This window comes from Nuphar pumila, chromosome 2 (assembly GCF_984573655.1).
Source record: "Nuphar pumila chromosome 2, dmNupPumi1.hap1.1, whole genome shotgun sequence".
In the NCBI taxonomy this organism is placed as follows: domain Eukaryota; kingdom Viridiplantae; phylum Streptophyta; class Magnoliopsida; order Nymphaeales; family Nymphaeaceae; genus Nuphar; species Nuphar pumila.
The window spans coordinates 43,102,639-43,123,244 of NC_143250.1; the positions used below are offsets into that span (position 1 = coordinate 43,102,639).

The 20,606-nt window shown below is 36.6% G+C and overlaps 2 protein-coding genes across 5 annotated transcripts in view; one reads left to right on the top strand and one right to left on the bottom strand.

The window, feature by feature from the left end:
* The first annotated feature begins 2,903 nt into the window (after positions 1-2,903).
* On the top strand, positions 2,904-14,225 carry LOC149845357 (diacylglycerol O-acyltransferase 2D-like). Of its 4 annotated transcripts, none has more exons than XM_089995712.1 (9): positions 2,904-3,255; positions 3,376-3,450; positions 4,389-4,474; positions 4,840-4,946; positions 11,726-11,881; positions 11,993-12,079; positions 12,206-12,303; positions 13,368-13,455; positions 13,897-14,148. In XM_089995712.1, exons 1-9 carry the CDS (start codon positions 3,065-3,067, stop codon positions 13,996-13,998), a joined length of 990 nt encoding a protein of 329 aa, XP_089851838.1. In that variant the 5' UTR covers positions 2,904-3,064; the 3' UTR covers positions 13,999-14,148. The 4 variants fall into 4 exon arrangements, 3 of the variants coding, with proteins under 3 accessions (XP_089851838.1, XP_089851839.1, XP_089851840.1); XR_016430187.1 differs by lacking the exon at positions 13,897-14,148 and adding an exon at positions 12,973-13,229 and having other exon boundaries at positions 2,906-3,255; positions 13,368-13,433; XM_089995713.1 differs by having other exon boundaries at positions 2,906-3,255; positions 13,881-14,225.
* A 1,548-nt stretch (positions 14,226-15,773) lies between these two features.
* GSL8 (glucan synthase-like 8) overlaps positions 15,774-20,606 on the bottom strand; it is a 209,795-nt gene continuing 204,962 nt past the window's right edge. The window contains exons 48-51 of the mRNA XM_089995715.1: positions 17,899-18,018; positions 16,842-16,892; positions 16,510-16,692; positions 15,774-16,319 (exon numbers count right to left, since the gene is read on the bottom strand). Of these exons, the coding sequence (XP_089851841.1) occupies positions 16,083-16,319; positions 16,510-16,692; positions 16,842-16,892; positions 17,899-18,018 (591 nt within the window). The 3' untranslated portion in view covers positions 15,774-16,082. The remainder of the gene's footprint in view (positions 16,320-16,509; positions 16,693-16,841; positions 16,893-17,898; positions 18,019-20,606) is intronic.

A 20,606-nucleotide genomic window follows, 5' to 3' on the forward strand; every position in this document is an offset into this window, starting at 1 on the left:
TGACCCGGCCAGCTGGTTATTGAGCCAATGAGCCTAAGTTATTTATTAATTTTTAATAATATAAAATTTAAAAATAATTAATTGCATAGTAACTTGATAGATATTATTATTTACCTAATTAGTTGACTACATGATAACTTGTTAATTATTTATTATTTACCTAATTAGTTGTGTTTGGGCTGAGCCCTACCCGTTTCACATTGGCTTATTGGGCCAATGAGCCAGGTCATGGTTGCTCTTCGAACTTGAGCTCGATAACAACCGAGATAAAGCCTTGCCCGTTTGTAAATGAGCCTGGCCATCTTCGGGTCGGGCCACACTTAAGGCCTGGCAGGCTGAACTCTAAATGGGCCCGGCCCGATGCCCACCCCTACTTAGAGTGGGCAGAGTTGAATGATTGAGTTCAATACCTGGATCCCATCAAAGGAAATGCGGCGATATTTCCGAATCCGATCCGATCCGTTTTAACCCGTAAGACAAAACCCCGTGCGGTGCAAGCTTCTAGAGAAATTTTCCAAGTCTCTGTGCACAAATGTAGCGGTGTATGCAAGTTGCTACTCCCTATAGTTACACACGTGTGAATCATGCCGACAAACTAGAGACTCCACTCGTGTGAAGAACCACCCACCGTTTAAGATAAAAGAACTTTTCAAAACCCAAATCCAACACGCGTTAAGAGTATTTTTTTCTTTGTTACATATACGGTCCTTCCAAGTCAAGGACGAAAATGACCTTCGTATGGAACCATGTTACAATTACAAATTATGAACATAAGATTTTTTTTTTTTTTATATAAGCCAGAAAAACCATACCCGGCAGAAAGACCTGAATGCGTTGGCTCAGCCTACCTCACCCATTGTTGTTGTGCGGACGGACCCCCATCCTCAGATCATACGCTGCGCTTTGGTTTGTCAAGGGGGGCACTGCTCATGGGAATCGAACCTTGACAAGGGCTCCACCCCACCACGCCAACCCCCTTTGGGGTGCATGAGCCTTAGTAAAAAAAAAAAAAAAATTAGTATAGTAGTGGTCATAGAACATGAATAAGGGTGTCAACCGGTCGAGTTTGGTTCAGACCCAGGTGAAACCAGACTTGGACCAGGTTTTCAGGTAACCCTAAGAATCAGCACCTTGATCATGTCTTTTCAGTCCAAAACACAATTTTAGGTGTTCTAAAAATATCGCACATTGTAAGCTGTTGGTTTTTGAAGTCTTCTAAAAGCATATATTTTTGTTTTTAGAATTGAACGATCTACATGTCGATTCCACTAAACAAAACACGTAAATCATCCATGAAGTTACATTCATCTAAAAAACAATGAAAAAAAAAACGTTTATACCTCGTGACAACATGACTAGAGACCAGCTCTTAACTAGGTACTAATATACTAAATAAATATAATAAGACCAAAATATAAAGGTTTGTTAATAAAGCACATTTTTTTTTAGTAAAATAGCTGGAAGCCTCGAACCACCCAAGAATCCAAACCTGAATACCCACTTGCATTGTTTCAAATGGGTCGGATATGGGTGAGATTGTACTGGATCCGAATCTGAATTAAAACATTATGCAGCAAATCCGAGTCTACATCTAAATCTGAATTAGATTTCATATAACAGAATTGAATCCAGATCCAAAATTGTTATGTTCAGAATGGATCCAACAAAAAAGAGGTTAAACCCATGTTTTTACATTATAAAATGCATAAGGATCGGATTTGGTCCAGATCCTTACATAGACCCGATATAAAGGGTTGATTTGAATCCAAAACTGAAAAATTCCAATTATGTAAGTCTGAATCTTATCTGAATTTGCATTTGGATCTCATTAATGATCCAAATCTTAAATTAATGTGTCATATTCGGATTGGAGGTCTTACTTGATATGGTCCATTTGTACCCCTAGTTCAAACTTAGTCCTATAAGTTGACAATATATGGCCCACAACAGTCTATATTGTTTTCAAGATGAAGTAGTGGTGCAAATCATCAGGTGCTATTCGGATCATGATATATCCAAAGCTAAATATTTGGCAACATGTCTAACTCTGAGTCCATATATTTACTAGATCCAATGTACTATAGTTGAATCCGATTCTAATTTTACAAAAAAAGAAATAGAGGAAACTTGGTTTTTATATGTAAAATGTGCATATGGATTGGATTTAATCTGGGTCCAAATTTGAATCAAATAGAAAGTACCATCTGAATCCAAGAAAGTCCAAATCATGTCCATTCAAATCTGATCCAGTTTACATTTGAATCTTATTCCAAGATCCAAATCCTGGAATAATATGTCGGATTTGGATCAAAGGTCGGATCCAAATCACCCATTTGCAACTTATCTAGAAGGTATCGAGGCCTTAACCACAGTCAACAACACGTGAAAAAACATAAATTAATTAAATAATGAATACACATTTAAGAATATGTTGCATTAAAACAGACACATACAAAAAGGAAGGGTTATAAGAAAAATCATTTTAATTCCATAAAATAAACTAAAAAACACACAATATAAGATTTTCTCTTTAAAAATCCAGTTATTGAAATTCAAGAATGAATGTGATCCGAACTCGTGAACCAATAATTTGAAACCACAATTAAGTTTTTTATTTAAATCATTTGTGTAAACATAATTTTGGTCTTACCGAACGAAGCTTTTTGCTGATTTTTTAAACAAGACGAATATTCGTTTATTTAATTTTTTTATCATTCAAATTATCAGATGGTCAAGAACGACATGAAAGGTAAAGGGTAGTTTCGTCATCTCGTGAAAAATGTTGAAGAAGGTTGTGTATATCATACGAAGAGCCCACATGTGATTCAGTAAAAATACAAGGCTAAATAAGTCTTTTCATCCTACAAATAAAGGTTATTTTGACGAACGCTGTGACGTGAGAAGCACGATCAAGCTACAAATCACCAAACGCTCTTCTTCTTCTTCTTCGCGAATTCTTTCCTTATTCTTCCTTCAATTCTTTCCCATTTGAATAAATTCATACGTGAAGCCTCTGAGATTCTTGTTCCATCTCTCTCTCTCTCTCTCAAAGTTGCAGAAGAAAATGGGGGAGTCGAAGGGAATGAGGTCCGAGGGCGGTGATACGGAGGAATACGAAACTACGGTCATACGGTCTACGGCGCAGTCGCGGTTCCACACGATGACAGCAGTGGCCATCTGGTTGGGAACCATTCACCTCAATCTCCTAGTCGTATGTATGGCACTCGTATTCTCCTCCTCTACATGGGCTCTCTTGTACGTATTTACATAAGGTGTTCCTGACATCCTGTGTTACCATTTATGGTGTTTTTTTAATTATTATTATTTTTGACAGGAGTTTCTTCTTTTTTTTCTTTTGTTTTTTTGGTTTTTGAGGTTGATTGGTTTGATGGTGTTGCTGTCGGTGGTTCCGGTGGACGAAGGGAGCGTATTTGGGCAGAGAATTGTGAGGTAATCTTTGAGTTGGTTTCTTTCTTTTCCAAGATGAGGAACTGCATGGTTTTTGTATTGATTTTTTTTTAAAAGTATTGAATTAGTTGGTGTTGGGTACATTAGTTGTTTTTTAACTGTTTTACTTCTCTCTCTCTCTCTCTCTCTCTCTCTCTCTCTCTCTCTCTCTCTCTATATATATATATATATATATATATATATATATATATATATATATATATATATATATATATATATATATTGTCACGATAACTAACGTGCGAACCCCGATTTTCATGGATTTTTTGTTATTTTATCTTGAATCTAGTGATCTACATGCTTGATTTTATAAGAACCCGCTCTTGAATCATTAGTTTTGATGCATAAACGAGATTACTTTTTTAAGGCTTTAAAATCAATGGCTCATAATCTTTATTAATATTCAAGCAAAAAAATTGCATTTTTTCATCGAAAATAGACCATCGAATAGTTGATTCCTAGCAAATTCACCATGCTAAGCACATTCACATGGTTAGATTTGCAAAAAGTGTTGGAAATGCCCATATTTCAATTCTCACACACATTATATATATATATATATATATATATATATATATATATATATATATATATATATATATATATATATATATATAGTGTGTGTGTGTGTGTGAGAGAGAGAGAGAGAGAGAGAGAGAACTAGAACTCCCGGATCCGTGGTCTGCCATGCTGCATTCATAGGCTTGAATACTGAAGATGGCAACCTTTATTATATAATCAGTCATAATTTGGGGAACAAAAAGAGCTGAGTTGCTCCTCTCTTTAGTCCTTTTAGTGTGGTATGGATTTTTAAATATCTCCGAACCTGTGTGGAAATCAATGCAAGAAAGCTTCAAGGAGTTTGTAGTGTTTCTTCTGTGTACCAAAATTTTAACTCATCAAAGTTGTTTATTTTCCAGGTATATATGCAAATATGCTTTGGGATATTTCCCTGTTACTATTCACATTGAGGACATAAAGGCATTTGATTCAAACCAAGCATATGGTAAGCGTCTCCATTTTATTGTTGTCTCCTTTTACTTTTAAGCTCATGGGGCTATTGTTTCTGGTGCAAATTCTTCAGTGATAATCTTCAAGAAATTCATGTATTGAACAAGAAAATAGTTAGGATGATAGCAATCTTGTGTAAGATTCATCACATCACATTGTTCTCTCTCTCTCTCTCATCCGTAATTCCTTGAACATTGGTTTGGCCTTTATTCGTGTGAGCCCCTCATTGACTTTGTTCTAGTCCATAACTGCAGCCTTATTCATCCATCAGCAATTTTATTGGAAAATCCAGTTACAATTCGTAAGTTTAGCAGAAATACCTAGAAACTGATGAGAAATATTTTTCTTTTACTTTTGCAGTTCTTGCTGTTGAGCCACACTCAGTTTTCCCAATTAGCTGCCTCCCGCTCTTGAACATTACAGGATGCATGCCTTGGTCCAAGACGAAGGCGCTTGCAAGTAGTGCTGTAAGCGTTTCTATCATGAAAAGTTTACCCATTTTGCATCCAATCTTTAGTATCATTCTTCTTGGTTTGCCATTTTGTTCTTTTTATGTTATTGTTTTATTCTTTATTTTTCTCTCTCTCTCTCACTCACTCTCTCTCCATATATATATAATCACTAGAACATAAGAAGTACCATGTGAACAGAGCATTTCCAACACTTTTTTTGCAATTCCAACCATTTTGATGTGTTCTTCATGGTGAATTTGCTATGAATCAGCTGTTGGATAGTGGATTTTCAATGAAATATGATGGTCCAACCTTGTGAAAAATGGATTTCAGAAAAAAGATCTCAAGCCTAGAGGCACGTTCTTAAGATCGCTATCTTTAGAACTTCAATCGCCCCACTCCGGGAAGTCCGAAGAAGCGAAAAGGGGTTTGTTGCGACTGAGTTCCCAGGATACAACTAGGCTTGAACCTCAAGAGAATCGCTGCTTCACAAGGACAAATGATCTCTACCACACTTGTACTCAGCAAGCCAAATCGAGAAGAAGGAAGAAGAAGATTGGAGAGTCAGAAAATTCTTGTGTTTTCAAAAGACAAAAATAGAAGATATTTATAGACTTTTAGAGAGGCCAAAACGTTTTGCGATAAATGAGATTAATGGCCATAAATCTGACGGTTTGAAAATAGGACGAAAAGGTACCTGAACGGTCACCCACCTTTGACTGTCAATCAAAGGCCTTCAAAATCATTCAACAGTCACAAAGCAACATTAACTCGATATACATGAAACTTAAAGCCTTTCAAATGGCCAGATAACTCAAAACCGAAAGTCAAAACGGACATTTGCACCTCACACCGTTGCGAGCGTGCGAAGTGCAAAGTGCGTCATCAAAATGCCACATTGCGCCTCAAGCGCCCTTGCGCACACACACGCGTGCGCGCGTGCGGCACGTTCGTTGCTGCACGATGCACAACAACATCCGCAAGTCACCCAAAGACTCAAGGCTTGCCAAAGTAAAGAATAAAGAACAAAGCATGTATTTAAACCACTAGAAAAACTGATTTCTCTTAGATATGGGACTAAACCTTTTAAAACACTTTTGGTGAAAAGAAATCACCAATTTTAAAACTTTCCTAACAATCCCCCACTAGTTTTCAAATATATTTGGCTTGCATAGAAACTTATGCATCAGTGAGAGTATCTGCATGACTTGAACCCCCACTATTTGAAAGAAAACCTAAATTAACCAAGGTGCTAAGTGGACTTACCTTGAACTTAGCTCCTTATATTGTCAACGGAGTTTTCAATCATACATAGGTTTTCAAAAGTTCGATTGTGTGGATTTCATGTTGGCACATTTAGAGCCTTGTGCTTTCCTGGATTCATGAGTGCTCTAGAGAATTGTCAATTGTCATAAGAAACGACTCACATTTCTACACTCATATAGGTGAGTTTGTCTAGGTGTACTGTAACACATACCCTACCCTTAAGGCCTACAAACTCATTAAGAGCTATTAGCTCAACCCTCATATTAGTTACAACTCATGAGCACACATCAGTAACAGGCTTATATAAATATGCTCAATATCTGTCATTCACCAATTTGTTTCCCATTGAACCTAGGCATGTGGGATCTCCAGCGCTCTAGGTTGGGTATCCTTAGGTGATGACTTAATTGGCTTAATTCCCATTCCCCTCGATGTTTTATTGATGACATCTCTCGAAAGGCCTTTCGTAAATGGGTCTGCCAAATTTTGACATGACTTCACATATTTCAATGAAATAATATTGTCATCAATCATTTGTCTTATAAAACTGTCTTAGACTAATATACTTTTCATTGTATTTCATATTACCTGCTTTACATATAGCTGATTGGTTATCACAAAACATTGAAATAACAGGTATAGGCTTTTCACCTAGTGGAATATCCACTAGCATATTTTTAAGCCATTCAGCTTCTCTACAAGCAGATGCCAAAGCAATAAACTCATATTCTATTGTAGAATGAGTTATACAGGTCTGTTTCTTAGACCACCATGCAACTGCTCATCCACCAAGGGTAAAAACCCAACCACTCGTAGACTTGGAATCTTCAAAGTCGGTATTCAAACTTGCATCATTATACCCTTCAATAATAGCAGAAAACTCGGTATAGTGAATTTCATAGTTTAAAGTATGCTTTAGATATCTAAGAATCCTGTTCACTGCATTCCAGTGTTGATGACCAGGATTATTAGTGTATCTACACACTTTACTCATTCCATAGGCAATATCAGGCCTTTTGCAGTTCATTGCATACATAAGACTACGTACAACACTGACATATTTTAATTGTTGAACACTTGCACCAACATTAGGAGTCAATTTTATATTTGGATCATATGGTGTGCATGCCGGTGAACTATTCATATATCCATACTTTGTAAGAATTTTCTCAATATAATGTGATTGACATAGTGCAATGCTATTATTATTTCTTATAATTTTGATTCTTAAAATAACATCTGCCATACCTAAATCTTTCATACAAAACACTGAAGATAAAAATCTTTTTGTTTGATTTATGCATTTACTATTGGAACCCAAAATAAGCATATCATCAACATATAAACAAATAATGATAATTGAGTTACAATCTACTTTACTGTAAACACATTTGTCAGCATCATGAATTTGAAAACCATTATGTACCAGAGAACTATCAAATTTTTCATGCTATTACTTAGGGGCTTGCTTTAATCCATATAAGGATTTCTCAAGTTTGCAAACTTTGCGCTCTTGCCCTAGCACTACAAAACCTTTAGGTTGCTCCATATATATCTCTTCATCTAATTCTCCATTCAAAAAGGTCGTTTTCACGTCCATTTGATGGATTTGAAGCTTATATATGGCAGTCATGGCAATCAGAATTCTAATAGTAGATATTCTGGTTACAAGAGCAAAAGTATCAAAATAATCAATACCTTCTTTTTGTTTAAAGCCTTTTGCCACCAAACGAGCTTTAAATTTATCAATTGTACCATCAACTTTTAATTTCTTTTTGAAAATCCATTTGCAGCCAATAGTTCTGCAACCAATAGGTAAATCCACTAATTTCCAAATATTGTTAGACATAATTGATTCTATTTCATCATTAATAGCTTCTCTCCAAAAGGCAGCATCTTGAGAAGACATTGCCTCTTGAAAAGACACAGGATCATTCTCAATTAGAAATGTATAAAAGTCAAAACCAAAATTAGTTGGTTTTCTAATGCGTTTACTGTGTCTAACTTCAGTTTCTGGTTCATCAGCACAATCATTAGAATATTCAATCATGTCATTAACAGGATGTTCATCTACTGTAATGCGATTGCCATCAAGAAGAAAATGAAATGCATTTTTATGTTCTATGAAAGATGCATCTCTAGATTCTATAATAACATCATTAACAATGTCCAGAAATCTATATGCTTTACTATGTTCATCATACCCAACAAAAACACATTTAATTGCTTTAGGTCCAACCTTTTACCTTTTATTTTCTGGAATTTTAACACATGCTAAACAACCCCAAACACGAAAATAACTAAGATTTGGTTTCTTACCAAAACACAATTCATAAGGTGATTTTTCAAATTTGGAATAAGGAACTCGGTTAAGAATATAACAAACAGAAAGTATAGCCTCTCCCCATAAGTTGGAATGCAAACCCGTATTAAGAAGCATAGCATTCATCATTTCTACAAGTGTTCTGTTTTTTCTTTCTGCTACTCCATTCTGTTCAGGAGTTCTAGGTGCTGAAGTTTGATGGATAATACCATTATTTCCACAGAATTTATCAAATTCTCCTCCTAAGTATTCACCTCCTCTATTTGTTCTTAAATGCACAATATTTGTTTTAAACCTATTTTGTACTTCAGCAAGGTAAAGAAGAAATTTGGAAAATGCTTCTGATTTATGTTTCAACAAATAAACATAACAGAATTTCGAGTAATCATATATAAAGGTAATAAAGTATCTATTGCCACCACGACTTAAAACATTATTCATCGTACACACATCAGAATGCACTAATTCAAGCAATTTATAATTCTTTTCTACACTAGGAAATGAGAGTCTAGTTAGCTTAGTTTGAATGCATGTCTCACAGTTATGTTTATGTTCTATTCTAACATGACAAGGAAGAAGACCAAAGTTATTCATATTATGAATGCAACGAGAATTTATATGTCCTAATCTTGAATGCCAAAGAAAATATGAGTCAACCATATAAACAGAAGTAGTAGCTTCATTTATGCTCGTCTTGAACATACCACCAATGGCAAACCCTTTTCCTACAAAGATTTTTCCTTTGGTCACAGTTACAATCCCAGACTCAATAACAATCTTAAAACCATTTCGTGACAGGAGATCTGCAGAGATTAATTTTTTTCCGAACTTCTGGAGCATAGTAGACATTCTCAAGTGTTAGGACTTTCCCGGAGGTGAACTTAATTTCCACACTCCTTTTTTTCAGCACTTTAGTTGAGGAAGAGTTTCCCATAAAGAGATTGCATCCCTCCCCCACTACTTCATACGACTTTAACAAGTTCCTGTCGTTTGCCACATGAACAATGCTTTCAGTATCCAGGTACCAGTCCTTATTTGCAGCCACCATAAAGGTTTCAGAGATTACAACAACAAGCCTCTCTTCTGACTCATTTGGCTTAGGATCAGTCCTCTTCCGTTCTTTGCATTCTCTAGCAAAATGGCCAAACTTGCCACAAACATAACAATTAATTTTCTTTTTATCAGTTGACTTTTTCCCTTTCACGAAATTCTTTTTTATTTTCTGGGTTTTCATGATTTTGCTACCCTTCTTACTAACAAAATTCACTTTAGGATAACTTTTTTTAGGACTCAAATTCTTTTTGTCATGAAGACGAGTCTCCTCCTCAATCCGGATGTCCTTAAGAAGACCATCTAAAGTGATTTTCTCATTTTTATGTTTTAGGTGATTCCTATATTCTTTCCAGGAATCCGGTAGATTCCCAATGATGACAACAACTTGGAAGTCATCATCAAGATACATACCTTCTCCTTTGATCTTATAAGCCAGAATTTGCATCTCATGAATTTGAGCAAGTATAGGCTTATCATCAACAATAGAAAAATTAACATACTGATCTACGATAAACCTTTTGTTACCAGCATCTTCTGCATTGTACTTGATCTCGAGAGCATTCCACAACTCTCCAGCCGACTCCAATGGTAAATACAGGTCAAAGAGAGAATCAACTAAAGTGTTCAGGATATGCCCTTTGCATCGGTAGTTGTCAGTATACCACTTCTCTCGCTCTTTCTTCTGTTCTTCTGTCTCAACTTCTTCAGCAACGACAGTGGGACATGGCTTTTTGAGGACATACTCGATATGCAACTCGAACAGCAAGAAAGAGGCCTTTGATTGCCACCGCTTGAAGTTTGACCCATCAAATCGATCGAGTTTTTCAAGGTCACGGCTAAGTAGATTAATGGAGTTGGATGTCGAACCAGAGGCCATATTGAAGTTCTAAAATTGTTGGTCCAACCTTGTGGAAAATAGATTTCAGAAAAGAGATCTCAAGCCTAGAGGCACGTTCTTAAGATCGCTATCTTTAGAACTTCAATCGCCCAACTCCGGGAAGTACGAAGAAGCGAAAAAGGGTTTGTTGCGACTGAGTTCCCAGGATACAACTAGGCTTGAACCTCAAGAGAGTCACTGCTTTGCAAGGACAGATGATCTTTACCACACTTGTACTCAGCAAGCCAAATCGAGAAGAAGGAAGAAGAAGATTGGAGAGTCAGAAAATTGTTGTGTTTTCAAAAGACGAAAATAGAAGATATTTATAAACTTTTAGAGAGGCCAAAACGCTTTGCGATAAATGAGATTAATGGCCATAAATCTGACGGTTTGAAAATAGGACGAAAAGGTACCTGAACGGTCACCCACCTTCGACTGTCAATCAAAGGCCTTCAAAACCGTCCAGCAGTCACAAAGCAACATTAACTCGATATACATGCAACTTACAGCCTTTCAAACGGTCAGATAACTCAAAACTGAAAAGTCAAAACGGACATTTGCACCTCGCACCGTTGCGAGTGTGCGAAGTGCAAAGTGCGCCATCAAAACGCCACATTGCGGCGTGCGCACGAACGGTGCGTCCGTTGCCGCACGATGCGCAGCAACGTCCACAAGCCACCCAAAGACTCAAGGCTTACCAAAGTAAAGAATAGAGAACAAAGCCTGTATTTAAACCACTAGAAAAACTGATTTCTCTTAGATATGGGACTAAACCTTTTAAAACACTTTTGGTGAAAAGAAATCACCAATTTTAAAACTTTCCTAACAATTTTTGGATGCTTGAATATAAAAAATATTTTTTATGCATCATAATTGGATGACTCAAGAGCTGGTCCTTATAAAACCAAGCATGTAGTTCACATCCATACGGTTAGATTCAAGAGAAAAGAATAAACAATCCATGAAAACTGTTCACACGGTAGTTCTCATATTTTCAGCTCTCATATTCTAGTGATTATATATATATATATATATATATATATATATATATATATATATATATATATATATATATATATATATATATATATATATATATATATATATATATATATTGCTGCCATCATACAGGCTTTTGAAGGGGCTTTTTCAATTTTTCTCAAATCTGACAGTACAGTTGTATTTTACATGCTAAATTTTATAGGAGTCAACTCTTGGTTCATAAATATATGTGTGATTTTGTTTGTTTCTCATTATAGTTACACTTGTAATCAGCTATTTTATACACCATTTCTCCGGCAACTGGGGATATGGCAGGGTCTCATCCCTGCTACAAAGCAGAACTTTGTTAAATACCTGAAAGCTGGATATAGTTGTATTGTTATTCCAGGAGGCGTCCGGGAGATAATATATATGAACCACAGCTATGAGGTTTGTATGGTTACTAGTCATGCCTTGCCACAGGATGTTTTCCCATTCATATGCTTCTACTTTAGGGAGGAATATATTGTTCATTTGGATTTAATTGTTAATTCTTCATAGGTTGCTTTCCTCAAATCCAGACAGGGATTTGTACGTGTTGCTATTGAAACTGGCAGACCTTTGGTTCCTGTGTTTTGTTTTGGTCAGGTCTGTAAGAATAGAATTGATCTTTTTTAAAAGCAGAAGAGTCTGTATTTTATCTTTATTATGCTAATGAACTAGTATTCTCCTTTTTGTGTTTCACTTATTTTAGTTTAATTCTGTAATTTACAGAGTCAGGTGTACAGCTGGTGGAAGCCGGAAGGGGAATTATATGTTCGCATCACAAGAGCGATTCGTTTTGCCCCGATGATATTTTGGGGTGCCTTTGGGTATTTCTCTGTCCACATCTATGCATACAATTGTAATATTTGTGCATCTAAAAAAGTTGTGAATTATATGCCAGCTTCCAAAGTTAACCTGATATACTAATGATGGATGCTATTCATTATGATCACAATTACTTCCAATTTTTGTTCCAGGGGTGAAATTCATGGATTAAAGTTTAGATATGGATAAATATTTCCTATTGTCTACAGTATGTACAATCTAGTTGGAAAATCATAGATGCAAATTGTATCTACTCAATCTGACCTCATATATGTGTTCAGCATGTTTCATTTGCTAGGAAACACACCTTGGATCATATTTTTTTGACATAAAAATATGATTTTTTGATTCTTGAATTTTTGACATATTGTGGGCTGTTGATTTTTGAAGCCCTTGGAAAACCTACTTATATGTTGCAGATATATTATCCAAAACCGATTGTCTACTAAATGAACTATGTAGATAACATCTATAAGGTTAGATCCACAAAAATTTTGCAAAACAGTTGAAAAAATGGTGTTCTCTACTAGGATTGTATGTACAAACGACTGTAGTAAATATTTAACCATTGTATATATATTAGAAGTAATTGACTTGTAACTTGATATGGTGTAAATACTAATATGTTAATAATTCACCTACCCCCCTAACCAATTGGGCTCACTATGCAGGTCACATATCATGATTGTTGATTACATGCTATGACTTACTTCGGCATGTTTGGTTTGGCTGCTATAGCAAATCTACAGTATTCAGACCTGTTTGGGTTGTTTCTTTCCCTTCTTTTACTCCCTGGAGTTCCGAGCTTAACTGGACTAGTTATTTATTTGAGCCAATTCGAGCTTATACATTCTTTGATTAACTGTATACTAATTGGATTTAAAAACCTGACGTGTTGGCTAATGGAAGTATTTTATTGGTTATGAAGGTAGAACTTCCTGTTTAATGATAAAATTTGAACTTAAATAAATACATGGAAATTTCTTATTCAATAAATTTATATTTTTTTATCATGTTTATAGGCCAAAAGTATCTTTCTGTTCTTTGAGAAATTATTCTTCTGCAGGTCACATTTTCCCTATCGTCGACCGATGCACGTTGTGGTGGGAAGACCAATTGGGGTGAAGCAAAATCTGAAGCCTTCCGCTGAAGAGGTCAGTTCTATTTCCATTTTATGACCATAGTTAATTAGTTTTTTTTTTTATGACGCCGTCATGTCAAAGCAAAAGAAAATCCTGGGTGGGGCCCTATGACCACGGACACACTCGTGGGCCAGCTGGGGTTTGATCCAGCATCTTCAACTCAACGCCTTCACAACCACCCCACTATCAATACATCTCAAAAATTGAATCAGATGTATTGACAGCTACCGACAATGGATCTGTAATTTGGGTAACTTGATAAGATGGGAGAGTATGGGAGTGAGAGTTAAAATGAACTCTCAAGAAGGTTCATTATATCTAGAAAAAACAGATGCTCTCTAATGGGCATATCTAATACAAAGCCCTCAGTAGTCGTCGTGAGTGTATCATATTCTTTATTTTACCAGCGTTCAGTGTTTTCTTGGTTCTTAAAGCAGGATATGGCATTTGCAGGTTGCAGAAGTTCATGCATGTTTTATTTCGGCTCTTGAGCAACTCTTCCACAAACATAAAGCAGCCGCTGGGTATGCAGACATGGATTTGAAGATTATTTGAGTCGTCGTTTTGCATGTATTATGTATATTACAATGTAGATGTCTTTCTTTCTTGAAGAAATGCAGACTTGTATTTAATAAAACAGCATGTGTCTGTCTCTCTCTCTCATAATGTAAACTGGTATTAATAGTAAGGCATATGCCTTTTTTATATTTTAGGAGCATCTCTCTCTCTCTCTCTGAAGAAATGTAGTCTGGTATTAATAAGACGGCATATGCCTTTTTTAATTCTAGGAGTCCTCTTGTATTACGATTTAAGACCAGCATTGCACATGGGATGTTGCACAGATATCAAAGGTCAGTGAGTGTGGCCTGTTGTGCATTAAACGGCTTCTTCAACAATGTTGATACAGCAGAATGATTGTACAAAGTCTCACCTTTGACATTGAAAGCACGAACTAGAGAAGGCCTCCTGGTACAACCGCAGTGTTTGGGCCATCAGACTGGAAACGCCATTTTTGAGTCTTGAGAGCAGCCGACTCAGAAGGTTAAGGGTTATGACCAATGTTATCGGTATCGGTGCATATCAGCAGCAGAAAATCCACACGCTTCACTCTTGAATCAGCTGGTTTTTAATAAATATAAAAAATACATAAATTCATTTTTTAATATTCTTTTAATAACTTTAACATGTGTCACGTTCTGATTGACATGTAATATTTTTTAATTATTTTTTGGCCGATTCCAAACGATTCACTTATTAGTATCGGTATCAGCCGAAAACTATACTGACAGCATTGGTTATGGCCTTGCAACAGGAAGGAGCATTCATAACATGAGCAATCTCATAAGCAAACTCACAAAACCAATAAGATCGCATTGATTTAATGGGGCCTGCATTAACGTACCGTGCGCCCCCTTGCAATGCTGTCATGTGATTGGTCGTCAGGCCATGCCCAAGGCAGCATGAAGGACTTGTTAACAAATACAACGGATGCTAAAAGTGAAAGCTGACATCCAACTGCAGCCACCTGTGCATTGTGAGAGTTATGGGATCAATTGTTCCACTCAATTTTGTTTTTGAATTTATGAACCCCAACCGGCACAAAGACCAGGTCACGCTAGCTCAGCCAGCCAAAACTAAGATCATGCGTAAAACTCGGAGGCTAGGACTCCGTCTCCAAGGCCTATGTTGCACAGAGGGGCGACAACCCAGCCAAGTCCCCCCCACACTACGCCAACCCCTCTTGGGGCTTTTGTTTCACCCAATTGCACACGAACATGGGGGTTTATGCATGAATGAAACACTCCGGTGAGACAAACCTAATGAACTTGATTTTTCTGTGGGGACCAGTCATGACGGGTTTCTTTTCACGTTGACAATCTGATTTCAGTCAGTTTCGTTAAATACAGCAATTGCTAATTTGTCAATATTTGAGCTGCCATTACCCTCTCAGTGGCCGAATTCTTCCAAATCAAGTGAAATGAATTGAGAACTGCAGGACCCCAAAAAAAGTTCCCAAGTGATCAGAACCGCATAGCAAAACAAACTTTAAAAGGAACGTCTGTTGCTGCACTGACCTCTCTTCTCCGAAAAGACGATAAAGAAATGCAACCGAGTAGAAGGCATTACAGGAATCCCACACTTTAAGAAAATGAAAGAAATGAATTATGCATTTACATAGATCAGCTGCGCAACTGTTGGTACATTCTCTTTTCAACAAGAAAAGAAAAAAAAAGCGCAACTCGTTGAAGCATATTCATACATAAGCCATCCTAGTCCCGGTTGAGAATTACCATCAGAGTAAGGCACAAGATTAGTCTCAAACATCATGAACAAGTGACTATTACATGACAAAATTTACTTTACAAAACGCAACTCCTTGAACCGTATTCATACTTGAACACATCCTAATCCTATTTGAGAATTACTATCAGAGTAAGGTACGAGATTAACCTCAAACATCATAAACAAGTTGTGAATATTACATAACAAAAAAATTTACAAAACCTTCAACATGATTGCAAATAGCAAATACTTCTTAAATGCTAAGCTTGGCTGCCACAGAAACATTTCAAACTTAAACCTGAATATCCTTCCATCTGCTTCTATACAGGAAAAGAGAAACTTTATGTGACAGATTGCTAGATCTGAACATTCGCTTTGTTTCCAACAAGGATGAGGGACATTTCGAGCCCACGGCTGAAAGCCTGGTTAAAGATAACACGGGACTGGATTGTTGAAACAAATGGAAACCATGATAAGAAAGCAATTGGAGAAAATATGAACATTCCCATTCCAGCATCATAAAATCTAGCTATCTCACGAATGGAGTCCCACAGACCAATGCTCTTGACAAATCCATTCCAAGTAATGGCAAGCTGTTGGAAATAAAGAAGCTTTAGTTGGAAAGCACATGCCAAATCATAGAAAAGAAAAAGCTCTCTCTCTCACTCTCTCTCTCTCTCTCTCTCAGTAGCAAAGATCATCAAACAGTGGAATCAATACATGTATGCTGCATGCTCACCAAAATAAACTAAATTATTGAATGTACAGATGATCAAAGCTTACACATAAAATGGCCCAGCCAGTAGGGATGAATGCTAATAAGCTGGCGAACAAGTCAGTGACTGACAATGGAGTGAAGACAACAGCAAGCACCAAGCCAGCAATAACTGCTAGAAATGTTGCACCTTGAATTGTCCGCATTCCTAACTGGAAATATGCAGACTTTTTTGGACTAACAGTGAAGATCTACAAATAAAGAAGCCACAGTACAAAAGTTAAACACAATCAAGATCAATCCGCAGCCTCATACAACTTACTGAAGTTATTTTTTTTAATTGGCAAAAAACTTGCTACAATTACATTACGAGAGAAGCAATCAATCTCAAGGGCCAAACCTTGAATACTATGATGAAGCCAACAAGCACAAGCCATGATAATGCATAAACCTGTCAAAGATGAATTAACAATGCATTACCACAAATATTAGCACAAAAGAAAAAACATATGCACAGAAAGGTACCTTGATACAACAAAAATATGAAACTTACTCAAGAAAAGAAATTAAGTCACCGCCCATTCCCATTGCATTGATCACGCTCAGAAACTTATGCGGGAATAAGTTAGAAAATTTGAATAAGTATACATGTCATATTTCTTCCAGCCTCCAACAAACTAAACCGCTAGCTGGGAAGTGGTTTCCATGCATGTCTAACCTACGCACTTTGGGTCGGGTGTGCATGTAGCCATGTACATGAAGGTCAAGCTAGTGGTATGTTGTGTTATAAATAGGTATAATCCAACTGAGAGAATGTTCTTGTGAGATCAAAGACCAACCCAATTAGTGGTGTTAAGTATTGGGCAACAAAGAAGCAACAGGAAGAGAAAGTACAATGTAGATGAAATGGTAATGTAAGATAGATGTCTGAAATGACAAAGAACATAAAACCAGCAAACCAAATCAAAGAGTGCCTTCTTACAGTGGATGTCACCAAGCCCAAGCAACTTTTTGCCAGGAAAGCAGGACTTTACAAAATCATAGGGACAAATGTATGGATTTGATGCCTACCCAATATCAAAAGGTCAACTTACGACTTGATGATAGACCATCCAGCACAGAAGCCAGAAAGCACAAGAGATCCAGCCCATTTTGTCGAGTTTTATTCATCCAAGTCTTAGGAGGAAAGGCACAAGGAATTCTAAAAATGTTGTCTATCATTATATTCATTCAAACCCACAAGGGCTCAGAATACCTGGCTAGGTAAAATTTTAGTTGAACCAGTGGTTTCTCCCAATAAAAAAAAAATCACTACTTCATTCAATGTAAATGTGTTGCTCCCACACATTTAAACAGGAAACAGAGAAAAACATGCATGAAAAAATCAGTCTGTGTTCACAGAAGTATCCCTAGCTGGAATGGAAACAAAGAGATGGAACAAATCACATAAGTAATACCATGATTGATGTATGTGTTCCAGATGCCTGAAGGTGGTAGACAACACCATACTGGAACATGAAAAATCTCAAGGTTAGGATTGTTTCCAGAATACGGCCACGTAAAGTCCGTATGTGTGCCTGCAAAATAGATAAAACAGGGATTACACCACACCGGAATTATATACAGCATCACAAACATCATCAGCTTCCAGAAACAGCAGACTGAAAAGAACCTATTGGTTACTAGTTATATGGCTCCCAGGATCCAACATGCATATAAGTGAAAAGATATTCATGCACACACACTAGCAAACATAAGAAACATATATGTGGCCTATGCTTTGTAGAGGCCTCCTACAACAGGATTTTGTGAAAATTTGCAATATCTGCATCGCAAGAATGCCTCCCAAAAATGATCATAAAGATGATTCAAAAAATAGTTACTGAAAGCTATGATTATTTTAGGAGAAAAAGTTCAGATCCCATGTTATGAGAAACATGCTTCCACCAAAGATAGGATTTTGAAACATGAGATCTGCTCTCTCTCTCTCTCTCTATATATATATATATATATATATATATGTGTGTGTGTGTGTGTGTGTGTGTGTGTGTAAAAATATTGGCTACCCTCATGGATAAGGAACCTCCTGGTTGGAACTCATAAAAGGAGGTTGTTTTTTACCAAATTTGGCCAATGTATGTCTTCAGCACATAGTTGCTAGTCGAGGATGCGGAAGCGGGAAGCACGGGACAACTTAAAAGCGAACCGGGAATCGTCTCGGAAGAGAGAAGGGAAGCGAAGAGGGAAGCGACCGAAGATTCAAGTGGAAAGCGAATAGGAATCGAGTTTTCCAGATATGGGGCGAAAAAAAATCTATTAAAGGCTCCAAGCCCACCAAAACAAGAAAACTCACTTCTTGATATCGGGATGCCAGTAAGAAGCGAGTGATAAGTGTGGTTCCCCGTACATTTCGGAAGCAATGTGTTTCGTGTGTCTGAAATGCATTAGTCCTATAGTATTTCCGGTAACCCTGGTTTACCATGGAAATAATAGGGATTGACACTTGGATAGTACTTTGTTTACGTAAAAATACAAATTTTTGAGGGTTGAAAATTTGATACATTGTACCTGTGGATTTTTTAACCCCAAAAAAATCTGACATACATGTCGAGAAAACAAAATCCAAGGGCTGGTTTGTACTAAACCAAACATCTAGATCACATCTGGAGGGCAAAATGTGTTAAAAAAAAATAAAAAAATCTGAAATTTTCACTAGGGGTTCCTACCCACAATAATTATATATATAGGGAACATATTTGGTAGTAATGAAGGTACAGAACTATTGAGCTAGACATCAAAGGTGCAAGCTGTATCAACTCAATCTAACCACATAAATGTATTCATCAAGGTTTGATTGCTATGGATCAAGCCTTGGATCCTGTTTTTCAAACATATCGTGTACTTTTTGAATTATGAAGTTTTTCTGTTGATTTTCTGATCCCTTTAACATAATCACATTATTCAAAGCACATTTCCTACTAAACAAACCATGTAGATCACATCTGTAATATCTCATCTACAAGAAATTGGAATTTTTTTAAAAGACTGATTTCTACTTAATAGTTCCATAGCATCATTAGTACCAAACGTTTACCCATATATATATATATATATATATATATATATATATATATATATATATATATATATATATATATATATATATATAGAGAGAGAGAGAGAGAGAGAGAGAGAGAGAGAGAACTGAACATATTAGGCCCCATTTTTTGTTCTGCCCCATAGTTTTGAAGTGTTTTATGATAGATCTGAACTGTTAGATGTGTTTAGCTTGCTCGATTTAGTGACAATCGACTCTTGGATCATGTTTTTTCGACGAAAAAACACGATTATATGAGCCGGGGAAAACTGATACCTTCATAGCCATTGATTTTGGATCACCGGAAAAACCTGTAAACAGGTCAGATTCTGGTGATCCAAAAGCCGGTTCCCACTAAACAAAACCTATAGATAACATCTATGGTGTTAGATGTGAGAAAATACCCCCCCAAAATGACATTTTTTAGGGGGCAGAACAAGAAGGTGGGCAGGAGGAGCGCATTATATATATATATATATAAGTGTGCACGTATTTATCTGTGAAAATGGAGTGCACTCATATTTTTACTGTTTTTTCTAAAATTCTGATAATACAGGTGTTCTATGAATCTATACACTTGAATTAGTAGGCACCGGCTTTTAAATCATTTGACTCTGACGCATAGGCTTGTAGGATAAAAGGTTCAGCAGCCACAATTTTTGAAATTTGAAATGTTATAAAAGCATGTTTTTTCGCCCAAAAAACATGAATCAAGGGTTGATAACGGATAACCTATGTCACACGGACTCGGCTAGGGAGGCGCCACACCCCGACACAGGTGCAGCTTCGGAAACGGCCCGGACTCGGTCAACGCCGAGTCAGACTCGGTCAACGAGTCGAGGCCAAGTCCATCCTTGTTTTGGACTCGGTCAACGTTGACTGAGTCCAAAAATGTTCATTTTTAGGGCAAAAAACAAAAAATTTTATATATATATATATATATATATATATTTTAAAAATATATAACCAGACTGTGCAATGCAGTTGCACAGTCAGTTTTAGGGCAAAAAACAAAAAAATTTATATATATATATTTTAAAAAAATATATAACCAGACTGTGCAATGCA